Genomic DNA, 13,267 nt, shown 5'->3' on the forward strand with positions numbered 1-13,267 from the left:
GGAGGGGTGGGACCTCAGACAGGTAGAATGCCATAGACGCCACTCTCCAAACCAGCCATTTCGTCCTGGGTAACAATTGTTGCCAATTTCCAGGTGAGGGCTACAGATCACTCAAAATTACAACTGCTCTTCAGGGAGCAGAGATCAGTTCCTCTGGAGAAAACAGTGGACTCTGCCATTATACCCTGCTGAGGTCACCACAGCAAAATGACACTGTTTGCCCAAAGCCAGAGCACTCCCCCAGAGCCTCTTTCTAGATCCCGTTGTATTTATTTCCACAACGGGCTTTACTGCTAGTTATGGATTAATAAGCTGCAGAATAAAATGTAAGAACTGAGTTTTGTTGGGAAGCATGTTAATCTTTTCAAGAGACATTGGCTGTTTACTTTCTAGCTGTTTCCAAATACATCCAGAAGCTTAACTTGCATTGCCATTTTATTGTCTTCACCGTGAAGGAATTTCTCACTCAGTTGACTGTTCAGTAGAACTGATAAAATGACTGCCCTTTGCCTCTCCTGACTTTCCTTTCATTTTTTGTTTTTGTTGTTTGTTTCCCCCCCAATCCTCTGTTTAGCTATCAAAGGATTCTCACCACAGCATAAGATCACGAGCTTCGAAGAAGCCAAAGGCTTGGATCGGATTAATGAGAGGATGCCTCCACGCAGGGATGCCATGCCATCGGACGCCAACCTTAACTCCATCAACAAGGCAATCTCCTCAGAGACTAATGGCACCGACAGTAATGGCAGTAATAGCAGCAATATTCAGTGACCGTTTCTGAGTTGTGAAATATTTTTTTTGTTTTTGTTTTTGAGCTGCAGGGCATGATGGGATTGCTGCTCATCAGCAGTTGGATGTTCTTGCCTCTGATGATAGCTTACTTGCTCTGGGGGCCAGGTGTTGGATTCAGTTTACAATATCATCATCTATGAAGAGATAGTAAACTTTATTTTGGTGGGTGGGGGGTGGGGGTTAAACACCTCCTTTGGATATGCCTTTAAATGCTTGTAGACAACTAAATGAAAGCTAATGCTGGTATATATTGCAAAGTTAGGGGAATGAACATGTTTTCCTACTGCATTGGAAACTTCTAGATATGTTAACTGAAAGGCCTTCTATTATGTTACTGGACATGACAACTTTGTCTGATTTCTTACTGACTATTGTACGTTTACAGTTGCAGCACTAAACATGGACAACAACAAACATTTTTAACAAAGTGATGTACAAACTAAATAAGGAGACTATTTATTGATAATGTTTTGCTACTCTTGTCAGACGACGGCTATCTTAAAAAAATTAGGCACTCTTAAAAATTAAAGAATGTTGCAAATTTGTTAAAAATGCCAAAAAAAGACAATTTAATTTTGTACAGATTATGCTTACCTCAGGTTTCTTTAGTGTGCTTGAATGCCCTTCTTTAAATATAACATTTACCTTAACTAATTTGGCAGTGAGAAATCCTTTTCTTTTAAGTTTTTAAAAACAAAACTGGAATAACGATACTTTTTTTTTCTTTTTTGCTGTTTATATTTAGGTTTTTTTTTTGGTAAATCAAGTCTTGGTTGTGGCTTGCTGAATTTAAATATTTATGAGTGGTGCATTTTTAAGTATAGTGAACAAGACACCATATTAAGTGCAGTGAAAGCATCTATATTCTGTAAAAATCTGCCTATGCATGTTTTTTAAGAAAAAAATTGGCTGTATAGGCCTGTATGGGACTGTAATGCGCTTAGTGGTCTGACTTATACTGGAAATGTATGTATACTGGCGTACTTTATATTCTCTAAAAAGAAAAAATGCTAATGCCTTTGAAATTTTGTAATCAAAAAAAGCTTTGAAAAATCTAAGGGGGAGAGTATTCTTAAAAGTTTTTAATATAAGCTTGTCAGTGCACATATGGATGGTTAGCATGTTTAGCAAACCTTGTGAAATTTAAATAAGTTTGTAGTTACATGTGAAACTAAATGCATGATAACTGTTAATGTCATGATGGTTTAGTCATTTTGTTACGTTCCGTCATGTGCCACAAAAACGTGTAATTTTTTCACTTTTTTCCCTTTGTATATCAGTTACGGGTTACAACTGGTTCATTCTTAAAGGAAGAGGAAAAAAACAAACAAAGCAGTCCACTGATATTTTTTAACAATTGTATAAGTGCCCAAGTAATTCACTACAGCCTACAGCCTTGCCTTTGTAATTTGACTTCTGAAATGTTGGCAATCAAAGCATGCACTTGTAACAATGAAAAAAAGCATTTTATATTACTACTCAATAAAAATGTGCATGAAATTAAGACTCCTCTCACTGAAGTTTTGAAGCATGCTACTATTTGCTTAATCCTCACTTTAGGCATGGGGGGGGGACTGGGAGAACTCTCACCAGTAATTTGATACCCTGGGCTAGCAAACTACTCATAGATATATCATACCATTACTTCAATAAGACTTCTATATACTTTTTTCTTTTTGCAGCTCTCCTGACCTATTGATCACGGAGATGATCTTTCAGTAAAGAAAGACTGATTACCAAGTTAATTAAAAATTGCCAGTTATTTCCATTGTGGTGAAATAAAATGGCTTTCACTCTGTTTTGCATCTTAAACACAGGTGCCACTAGGGTTGCCAAGGCCCCCTGGCGGCAGGGGGATAGGGTTGCCAGATCCAAACTGGGAAACTCCTGGAGATTCTGGATAGAGCTTGGAGAGGACAGAACCTCAGTGGGGTTGAATGCCATAGAGTGGTGTAGTGGTTAAGAGCAGTGGAATCTAATCTGGAGAACTGGGTTTGATTCACCACTCCTCCACATGAAGCCAGTTGACTGACCTTGGGTCAGTCACAGTTCTCTCAGAACTCTCTGTCCCACCTACCTCACAGGGTGTCTGTTGTGGGGAGAATAAAGGAAGGTGATTGTAAGCCACTCTAAGACTCCTACAGGTAGTGAAGGGCAGGGTATAAAAACCAACTCTTCTTCCTCCTCCTCCTCCTTCTCCAAAGCATCCATTTTCTTCAGGGTGGACTGATCTCTGTATTCTGGAGATGAGGTGTGATTCCAAAGATCTCCTGGTCCCACCTTGAGGCTGGCATCCCTAGGTGCCGCTCTGGGGAAGTTTTTCACTCAACAGTACTGTACTTGCCCTTTGCAGTTTAATTTAAGAAAGAATGTTCTCCACAACAGCTGATCATTTGACCCCTCTGCTCAGGTCCCCATTGCCAAATACCTGACGTAGGGTTTCTATACACACATACAACATGCTGCTTTGCACCTATAGTTTTTAAGGGGGATCCATATGTAGATCTCCCTTGCTTGAATCATGACAGATCATTGTTAAATTGTGAACTGCATTTTAGCAGCCAAGCAGGGGCAGAGCTCTTGCAGCCAGGAGCGCAGGGGAGTCTGGGCATTGCAAGAAGGAAGTCTGGCATGCTGCTGTGTGCTCTGTGCTCATGGATGAAACGCATGCACCGAAGTCCTGGGAGCACTGGGCCAGCCCATCCAGCAGCAAGACTGCCATTTTAATGTTAGGCTTCCAGAGACTGCCAAAATGCCCCCTTAAAACTTCGTTCACTAAAGCATGAAAGGGGAAGATGTTTTCAAAGTTTTAGGCTTACCATCCCAGTGTCTGTCTCTTTCCATCTCATGTCAATTTTATTCCATGCTGACAATCCCCCCCCCTTTCATTTTGTACACTGATGAAGGTGCAGAGTGGGAGGAATGACCTCAGTGTGGGCAATGCAGTGGCTTTTGATGGGAGGGAAAAGGGCAGGGAATTATCCGACGGAATCTCTATGCTTTTGAATTAACTTAAGCTTGGAAGAGAAGCAAGGGGAAAACCGGCACAAAACCACTCTCAGAATACCTGGGGAAACAGCAACCGGAAAGCAAACTGAATGCTGAAGGGAGGTAAATCAATGCAGAACAAAAAAGAAAGCCCAACAGGCATGCACAGTGAAAGCAAGGCAAAGCACCCATGCCTAATAGGCCTATGATAGATCCTTCACCACTGTCACCTTCCACTACAGCGGCTGTCCAGTAGGTACCCTTCAAGAATTCCTCTGCCCCCATTACCATTGGAAGTGTCTGTTCTCTTATGCTGCTGTGGCTGTTCATCCCTGAAGGGAGTGGCTGCATCTTAGTGTGGTGTCTCAGCTGCAACCTTTTTCTGCCTTGAGTGATTCCTCCTTATGGTACTGTTCTCAACTTCACTGACTCACACAGACCCCCTCACCACATTGAGGTGTGCATCCAAGAGAGGGAATTTAATCACACTTAAGTGTAAATATGTGGCTTTCAAGGCTCCTGGCTGCAGCAATCAGAGCCGCTCTTCTTCATCAAGCTACCTCGACTGATAGCTGTTGTTCAGACTTATTTCTCTGTTCCAGACAGAAGGGCCTTGTTCAAGAATGGAGGCTGCAGTGGCAACTGTAACTGATTTCAGTAGTGGAAGGGAACACAGGGCAGCTCATTCCTGCCTCTTAGGCCCTGAAGCCTGCATGTGGATGGGCAAGTGGGTTCAGACACCTCAAAAACATTTTCTTTCACCTCTCCCTAGTGGGTCCTGAAATGGTCCTTTAAGGATGTCGGGTTACCTCAGAGTCTAGCCGGCTGAGAGCCAGTGCTCAGAATTAGCATGAAGAGAGCACATACACAGAACATTCTGGCCTGCCAGTTTTGAAGATCTGGTGGGAGCTGTAGGTCCTTTTTCATTTCAAAGAATGATCTTCCTGCATATCTTGGTTCCCCTTCTGCTATTTTAGTTCCACTGGCCTGCTTCAGTGTTGGCTATGTTCCCATGTAGGAAACTCACTTTACTAATGGGAGTGATAGAGGTCTTCCAGTGTTAAAGTCTGCTCTTCTCCCCATTCTGTGGTATGAACCTCTCTGCTGAAAGTCTGCCACTTGCCAGGCAGAAAGTGAAGAAGTGATGAAAGGGGGGCTTTATCTCTCTATTTTTGAAAGGGAGTGTCTTGGCTTAGAGGCACAAGGCGGAAACAGGATGGAAAAATTGTAAGAACTAGGTGATAAGAGTTGGAGGATCATTGCTAGTCTGTTGACAAGACGGACTACAAAGCAGAAGGTGTAGTTCTGTGCCATATCGTTCCTGCTCTCAGGGCTCTAACAAAAAGTGGTAAAATACCACATCACGTGGTAAAATACCACTTACATTGCTAAGTAATGAAACACGTTACATACAGGGGCTGATTCCGCACTAGAGCTGCCTCGATGTTGCGCCGCCGTTTGCCCCGATACTATTGGTCAGTTTCACACCCGAAGTGGCGGGGCTGCATTTGACCCGCGGCTTTGCCCCATTTCCTCTGCAGTTTCGTGATCCTCAAAAAACAGGATCACGAAACTGCGGGGGAAATCGGGTGAAGCCGCGAGTCAAAATGCAGCCCCGCAGCTTCGGGTGTGAAATTGACCAATAGTATCGGGGCAAACGGTGGTGCAACATCGAGGCAGCTCTAGTGCGAAATCAGCCATAATGAAGAGAACTGAAGGGGAAGTTAGAGAATAGTTTATATGGCTTGTATTAGGACTGTCCCTGAACCTGTACTGCACCATGGCAGTTTGGCTGGGGAAACCTATAGGATAACGGCTGCAGTCACAAATATTGGCTGCAGTCACCTGTTGATACGGTACCATGGAAAGTCCCCAGTATTATTGAGTGTGATGGCATTACAGACAATATCCTATACAGTGTCCTAACTGCAGCTATGTTTAATCTACATCATGTCTTCACTGCATGCTTTCTTAAAGCAGAAGAAATTGGGGCCAGGCTTTTTTGAGTAAAAATGACATGCCAGCTTATGAAGAAGAAGAGCTGGCTTTTATACTCTACTTTTCTCCACCCTAAGGAGTCTCAAAGCGTTTACAATCTCCTTCCCTTCCTCTCCCCACCATAGGGCCCTTGTAAAGTAGGTGTGACTGAGAGAGTTCTGAGAGAAGTGTAACTAGCCCAAGGTCATCCAGCAGACTGCATGTGGAGGAGGAGTGGGGAATCAAATGGAGCTTTCCAGATCAGAGTCCGCCACTCTTAATCACTACACCATGCTCTATAGATAAACCGATGGATGGCAACCTGGTTGTTGGAATTCCTCGAGAAATAGGCCATTCTGCCAGAGGTATAGTTGCTCAATTTCTTCCGCATCTGAAAGCTTCAAATTCAACTTGCTATTATCCAGCCCCGTTTCAAAGGCTCCTTGCATAGTCTCTGCTAGATAAATAGATGTTGCTGTTTTTCTGAGAGCTGATCTATCCAAATTAAATATTGGCTGTAACAAAATGTGCCAAATATTTCACAAGGACAATAGTTAGATGTTACTGTGTCATTCAACGCAGTCAGCAAAAAACAACAACAACTAGATTCTCTGGACCAAACTAAATATGATAACATCCTTGTGGACACCGCAAGGATGGCACCATCATTTTAAAGCGATTTTAAAATGCTTTGGGCCTGATCCTGCAGTGTGGTGGTCTGAGATATCCCCCCGCCCCTTGTGTACCTTATTGAATGCGGAACCCCAGCTGTTCTGACACTCATAAAGACATGGGGGAGGGAACAAGAGTGTTCTACTGTGTGGGACCAATCAGGATGAAGCCCTCTCTGCACTTTAAAATGGCAGTTGTGACCTTGCAGTGGCCATAAGGATGCCATCACATCTAGTTCGGCCTTCATGTTTAGTTTCGTGCAGAGGTGGCTAGATCCCAATTTTATTTTTTACAAATGTATGTTATTTAACAAATCTTTCTTGTTGTTGGTTTGTGCAAGCGAGAACTTTCTGACCAGTAAAGACCATTTACAGTAACCAGACTCAGACTCAGTCCCTTTTCTCTCAAGCGTCAAATGTGGACATAGCTGCCAAGTAAGCTCCTCAGGCTTTTGCTCCAGAAAGAGATGGTGGTGGGACTGCTTGAGCACTTGACTGGATCACCTTCCATCTCCAAAGAGTTTCAACACAAGGAATAAAAACATCAGCAGACACCAATGCTCCCTCTAAGCTGTGGAGTCTTGTGAGAAAAAATTCTACTCTGTGAGCTACTGGCATTAAAGTTGTGAGCCATCCTTCATGAGCTAAGAAAACAATTTGTGAGATGGAAGCTAAAAAAACTGTGAGCTAGCTCACACTAACTCAGCTTAGAGGGAACCCTGGCGGACACTACTTGTCAACATTTTAGATTGTGGTGGTTCTCTTTGTTTTTGTTTTTTTGGAATCAGATCCCTGAAGAGCTGCTTGTCCTTCAGATGGCCTGTTGCCTCATCTGCTACCAAATTTCTACAAATTTGTTTATCCTATTATCAGTTGCTGTAAGGGCCAGTTCAGTCGCTTTCTTTTCATTTGGCATCTCATAAATAAATATGTGAGCTGCCTCCATTAAAGAGCACTGTGGTTAGTGCATTTAACATTATATGTGGCAGCTTCATGCATGCAAGTCAGCACTGGGCATTGCAGTTATCAAATACATATGTGAATAGGATGGAAGCGCCCAACGTTTTAAAAAATGTGGTGGTGCACAATAACACTGGTATGTGCACTGGCCAAAGTTAAAAGGATGTCTTTCAGCTTCAAGTCTGCCTTTGCTACACACTTTGCCTACATCCCATTTTCTTGCAGGCTACTAAATTAGTAGATGGCTGAATTTCAAATCTGTCTACAAGAATACAACCCTTAAGAGCTTCAGAGTCCACAGGTAATCAGGAACTAATTGCCTTCCTTCTCCTTGCTACTTAGTGCCAGCTTTTCATCTGACATGATCTTGAACAAAACAAGCTGATGTACACAATGGAGAGGTGGTCTTACAATCTCTACTTCCATTTACTTTTTTGATGCCCTTTCCATGGAGTAGCTTCTTTGCCTGTTGGAAAGCACTCAGAAAAAGAGAAAGCAATTAAACAACTTCTTGCGCTCTTTAGAGTTTACCCCAAGAGTTGCATAGTAGCTTGTGATTGTGTACCATGTTATTCCCCAATTGTATGAGGTCTGTGCTTCATTGAAGTTCAAGTAGCTGATTTCTGCTGCTTATCCCACAATTTACCACCTTATTTTGAATAATCTGAAAAAAAAAATATAAAATGGAGAGCCATAAAACCATGTCAAGGAATTCCTTGCACAGAGGACAATTAGTAGCCAGTGTTTCTGTTTCAAATCTCTAGTTGGTCCTGTGCATTTGAAGTAAGATATATTCTCCACCTAACAGGCCTTTGGAATATTCATACAAAGGCGATACTGGAGTATAGTTCCCTCTTTTTTCTCGTTCGACAGTCCATTGGGTAGTCTGGCAAAGTGTGGATGTGTAAAGTGCCATTAAATTCCCCTTAAGTCCCCCATTCCACATCCAAGTTATCAGAATAATCAATGTAAGCTTTTGCTTACAATTTTCTATAACGGGGTGGCAGATCTTTTTCAGCAAAACAATGAAAATCTGTTGTTTGCTACTGACTTTCTTCTTCATACTATCACTTCATACTAGTGCAAACTTGGTTTCATATGACTGAATTTCTGTGGATATGAAGGACCAATTTAACTAAATCTTATATATTAAAAGTACAGGACTATTGAAATGGGACAGAAAACTCCATTTGTGCTGGGTTTTCCACAGCTATTGGTAATTAACTATCACTGAAAAATTCATTTCTGAATTCAACAGACTGGGATCGCACTGTAGAAGTTACTGCCACTGTGTCGCAAATATACCGCACTTTCCTTCTGCCATATTTTTGGAGTAATGCTATACAGACAAATTTTTGCAGATGAGCATCTGTTGCCACAGTGTACTGAATGTGCTAATCCACCATCATTCTTTCACACTTTTTGGATCCAGCAAAAAGATTACGCTGGCAGTTTCTGTGAGAAGGGGCAAGAGCTATGGCAGATGTCCTTCCTTCTCACACTCTGAGGAACATTTTGATGGTGAAGGCTTAGAGTATGCAGCTAGAGACTGTCAATACAGCATTCCAAGAAAAGCCATTTTTTAATTGGCATTCAAGGGCCACTGGAATTTTTCTAGGATTTTAAAGATCCGAAGATTCCACACTAGCAGTCTTGCATGCATTTATGGCTGGTATTGGAATTGTGGGAGCGCTGGGCAGCAATCTGAGAACTAAGAGCCACGATGCATCACCGGAAGAGCTTTGCTTGTGTAGAACATTGAAAAGATCCTTGTGTAGAACATTGAAAAGTGTTCCTGCAAGACAGGAAGGCCAGCTATGTGACACTCCCTTTTGCTTACAGATCAGGAATAGGGTATGTTTTCTCCTTAATGCTAGGCATCAAGATAAGGAGGCAGCATAGTTTCAAACAGGAGCACAGTTTAATAAGTCTGGTTCTTTCTCTTCGTGGAGCTGCAGTGACAACAACTTACCTTCTCCCTGTTCCTGCCCACACCAAGTCCCGGAGTGGAGTATGGCAATCTAAAACACTAGCCTGGATTAAAGGAACGAAGTTATCAAAACACCACAGGGTACTCACCCAGGTTCCTGCCCTTAGGTTCACACAGCAGATATGGGCATGTTCAAAACACCATCCATCTATCAGCAAGAAGATACAGCAACAAGAGCAATAGGATTCTGGACAAAGGAAGGATTGCAGTCTCCACTTCTAATAAATGAACTGGACTAACCAGCAGGGACTCCCCCCCCCCCATGAGACTAAACCAACACACAAATATCAGAGCGGGGAACAGACTATTCCACTGTAACGTCTACAATAAATATACCACAAGAGAAGTTCAAAGTTCCCATTTCCCATTGCTGTGCTCCTGGACATGAAGAAGCCCTTGGCTGAACAGCTTCTTGTTAGAGGGAAGGTGGTACTGATTGGTGGGCTTCATTCTATTTTTATCTTCAGGGTCTGAGTTGGAGGGAAAATGGAAAAATGCCTCCTGGGCCCACCCCTGTTCCCCTCCCTGGATGGCATTTGGTTGGCCTCCTTCACTGGATAGCTGGGTGCTTCTTTCCATGCCCCACATGGGACTTGGCTGCCATCTTGTATCAGCAGCAGTTGCTACCCAATCCACCCACACAGTGCTTGGCCCCCTATCTGTGCTCCCATCCAATTCCCAAAGAAAATGAGCTACTAAAGAATGGAAAATCCATCCAGCAAGCAGACAAAAGGCAAATCCAATATAGCTCCTTCCTTCCCAAGTACGACAGAAGCCTCTAGCCCATGCTCTCTAAATACAAATGTGTACCTATGTATATGAGAGGCTGTTGAATGAGATCAGCTGGAGCTTTGGGGTTGGATGTCATCAGTCTCCAGATGACATCCAGCTTTATATTTCATTATCCAAGCCTCCAGGTGTATCTACTTTGGTTGTGAACCAGTGCTTTGAGGCTGTGTAACTGGTAAACACTTATTAATTATTGCTGTTATTATATACGATATACAGATTAAAATATATTCAGGGTTTGTATTGGGACATCAGTAAGGGATAATTTGTAACAGAAGGGAGTATGTGTGAAGTATGAAAGGAGATAAGGTTGAAAGGCTGAAATTCCTGAGAAGTTACAAATGATGTGACAATAAATGGACTAAAATCAGCAAGAGGGTCAAATAAAGTGCAAAGACGTACAGAAAAAAATGTGCCAGTTGAGCAGATGGAAGTCTATGGCCAGGTGGCTAAAAGCATAAATGTTGACCAAGTTATGATGGAAGACCAGAAAGTTAAAAACAGGAGTAGAGCTAAATGGGTTATAGGCCAACATGAGATGCTGAGCCAGATTAAGGTGGTTGAATCCAGTTGAAAGGAGGAAGGCCTCTAAGGCAGAGCATCTCATGTTGGCCTATAACCTTAAAACCCTATATAAGGTTCATGGTATATGAAGCAAGTAGATTTTATTTATTAAGATTTATACCCTGCCCTCCCCGCAGAGCGGGCTCAGGGCAGCTTACAAGGGGAAAACCCATATAAAACAGATAAAAGCAATAAAACATTAATGACAATTAATAAAATTATACTCAATTTAACAAGATGGTCTCCAGATGGTTCTCCAGGGTGATGTTATCCTATAGCTCAACCAGGTAACAGGGTTGAGCTATAGGACACAACTGGTATGTAAATTACCTCCTGTATCTTCTGCTCCAGTTGGATACCCAGTGTCTTCTTTTGGGCTTTCTCTCTGCCCCATAAGGAATCAAATGATTTTCTTCAAACGGACTGTCTTCAGATTACAAAACAGTCTCCAGAGCAACCTTCTTCAGAGACTACGAGGCAACAGACCACTTTTCTCCAGGACCAACTTTCCTCAGAAACTGCAATGGAACAAGCATTTTTCCAGGAACTCAAGTGGAGATCTGCCCAACTCCAGCATGAGTAGGTTAGCATGATGGTTTCAGTGTATGTATGCATCTGTGTTCTTCTGTTCCTCTCATTTGTCCTTTACTAATCCATAATAAATGTTAACATGCATGATGAAGTAAATTTAAAATCATGTGGCCCACTCACACATTTTTCACCTAAAAGATCCCTAAATTTATGACATCTCTGTGGTAAGGTGGCTAAAACAGATTACACTGAAGGTGAATACAGCCAAAGCAGAGGTAATGCTGGTCGAGAAGGATGATGTTCTACAGTGGTTTGATCCACTTGTACCTGGATGAGGTGGAACTAGCTTTTGCAGAACAGGTTAAGAACTTGAGGGTGCTCCTGGCCCAGACTTACCATTTGAAAAAGAGTTGCCTTGGCACACCAGCTAAGAGCACCTTCTATCAGGTGCATTTGGTTTGCCAACTCTCTATTTTCTTAGACTCAGCCAATCTGGTCACACTGATCCATGCTTTAATAACTTCACAGTTGGATTACTGTAATGCACTCTACAATGGGTTGCATTTGAAGACTAGTCAGAAATCACAGCTAGTCCAGAATGCATCAGTCCAATTATTGTCAGGGACTAGCTGATGGGAACATATCTTGGCCTGACCTACCTCACAAGACTGTTGTGAGGATAAAATGGAGAGAAAGAGAATGATGATATAAGCCACTTTGGGTCCCCACTGGGGAGAAATGAGGGGTATAAATGAACTAAACAAACAGAATAAATTTTGGAACAGCGAGATTGTTTGCTAGATTGTTTCCAATTCCAGGTGTTGCTTATGACCTTCACAACCCACATATCTGAAGGACCCTCTCCTCCCATATGTTCCTGTGCCTCAGATACAACATTCAGACTGCCATTTGCAGGTGGTTCTCCCTGTTAAGCTGGACTGTGTGGCATTGACTAGACCCCGGGCTTTTTTGTTCACAACCCCCACTCTGTGGAATGCGCTCCTTGAAGAGGTGGCGGGATGGAAGCCCCCTTGTCGGGGATCTTCAGTAGATGCTGCTAGGCTTGTTTATTTGCCAGGGCTTTTGAGGGGTATGTACAACAGGCAACTTTTTGGGAGAAGGCACTTCGGAAGGTACTTGGGTTTTAAAATTTACTTCGTTTACATTTGTAATGTTGTAGGCCAAGAGAAAAGGTGAGGTATGAATATTTTAATAAATACGTTGATTTATCTATCCCCTCTCTGCTGGAACAGTTTGAAGAGGGACCCCTTCTGTGTTCTGTGTATCCGTGTCACTGGCCATGAGAGTAATATGATGCAATGTCAGCTCACATCCTCACTAGCGTAGAACCGGAAACTCTTCTGTTCACTGTGTGAGAAGTAGCCAGTTTGGCTGCTGAGAATTCTGAAGGCACAGCTGATGCTCCAGGAAAGCTTGGCGGCATTTGCCTTGACATCATGCTCAGAAAGAGGATGCTGCTGGCCCAGCAGACTCTTATCTCTCGTTATCTCACTCAGCTAATTCCCCCCCCCATTCTCAATTGCTAGGGGAAATTACCTGGGAGAGATAAGAAGACATAAAAGCCCTTCAGGCAGCTGCAGTTCTTTCTCTCTCAGCATGATATCAAGGCAAATACCTCTGAGCTTTCTTTCCGGAGGTGACTGCCCAGAGGCTGCCTTCCGAATTCTCTCAGTAAAATCCTGACTCTTCCCTATAGGGGAAAGTAGCAGGTAGTAGGGTTGCCTGGTCCCTCCTGGCCACTGGTGGGTCCATAGGGTTGCCAGATCCCAAGCTGGGAAACTCCTAGAGATTTGTGGGAGGAGCCTGAGGAGACAGGGACCTCAGCGGGGTAAAATGCCATACATGCTCCAGGAAAGCTTGGCGGCATTTGCCCTGACATCATGTTCAGAAAGAGGATGCTGCTGGCCCAGCAGGCTCTTATCTCTTGTTATCTCACTCAGCTAATTCCCCCCCCCCATTCTCAATTGCTAGGGGAAATTACCTG

The 13,267-nt window shown here is 43.0% G+C and overlaps 1 protein-coding gene across 5 annotated transcripts in view; it reads left to right on the forward strand.

Annotated features, from left to right (window-relative positions):
* The window catches only part of PPP3CA (protein phosphatase 3, catalytic subunit, alpha isozyme), a 249,497-nt gene extending 248,087 nt beyond the window's left edge, over nt 1-1,410 (forward strand). For all 5 annotated transcript variants that reach the window (XM_015405778.1, XM_015405782.1, XM_015405779.1 and 2 more), the window contains one exon: nt 575-1,410. In XM_015405778.1, the coding sequence (XP_015261264.1) occupies nt 575-771 (197 nt within the window). In that variant the 3' untranslated portion in view covers nt 772-1,410. The remainder of the gene's footprint in view (nt 1-574) is intronic.
* Nucleotides 1,411-13,267: the final 11,857 nt, after the last annotated feature.

Source organism: Gekko japonicus, unplaced genomic scaffold, assembly GCF_001447785.1.
Source record: "Gekko japonicus isolate JY-2015 unplaced genomic scaffold, Gekko_japonicus_V1.1 scaffold81, whole genome shotgun sequence".
Taxonomy (NCBI): Eukaryota; Metazoa; Chordata; class Lepidosauria; order Squamata; family Gekkonidae; genus Gekko; species Gekko japonicus.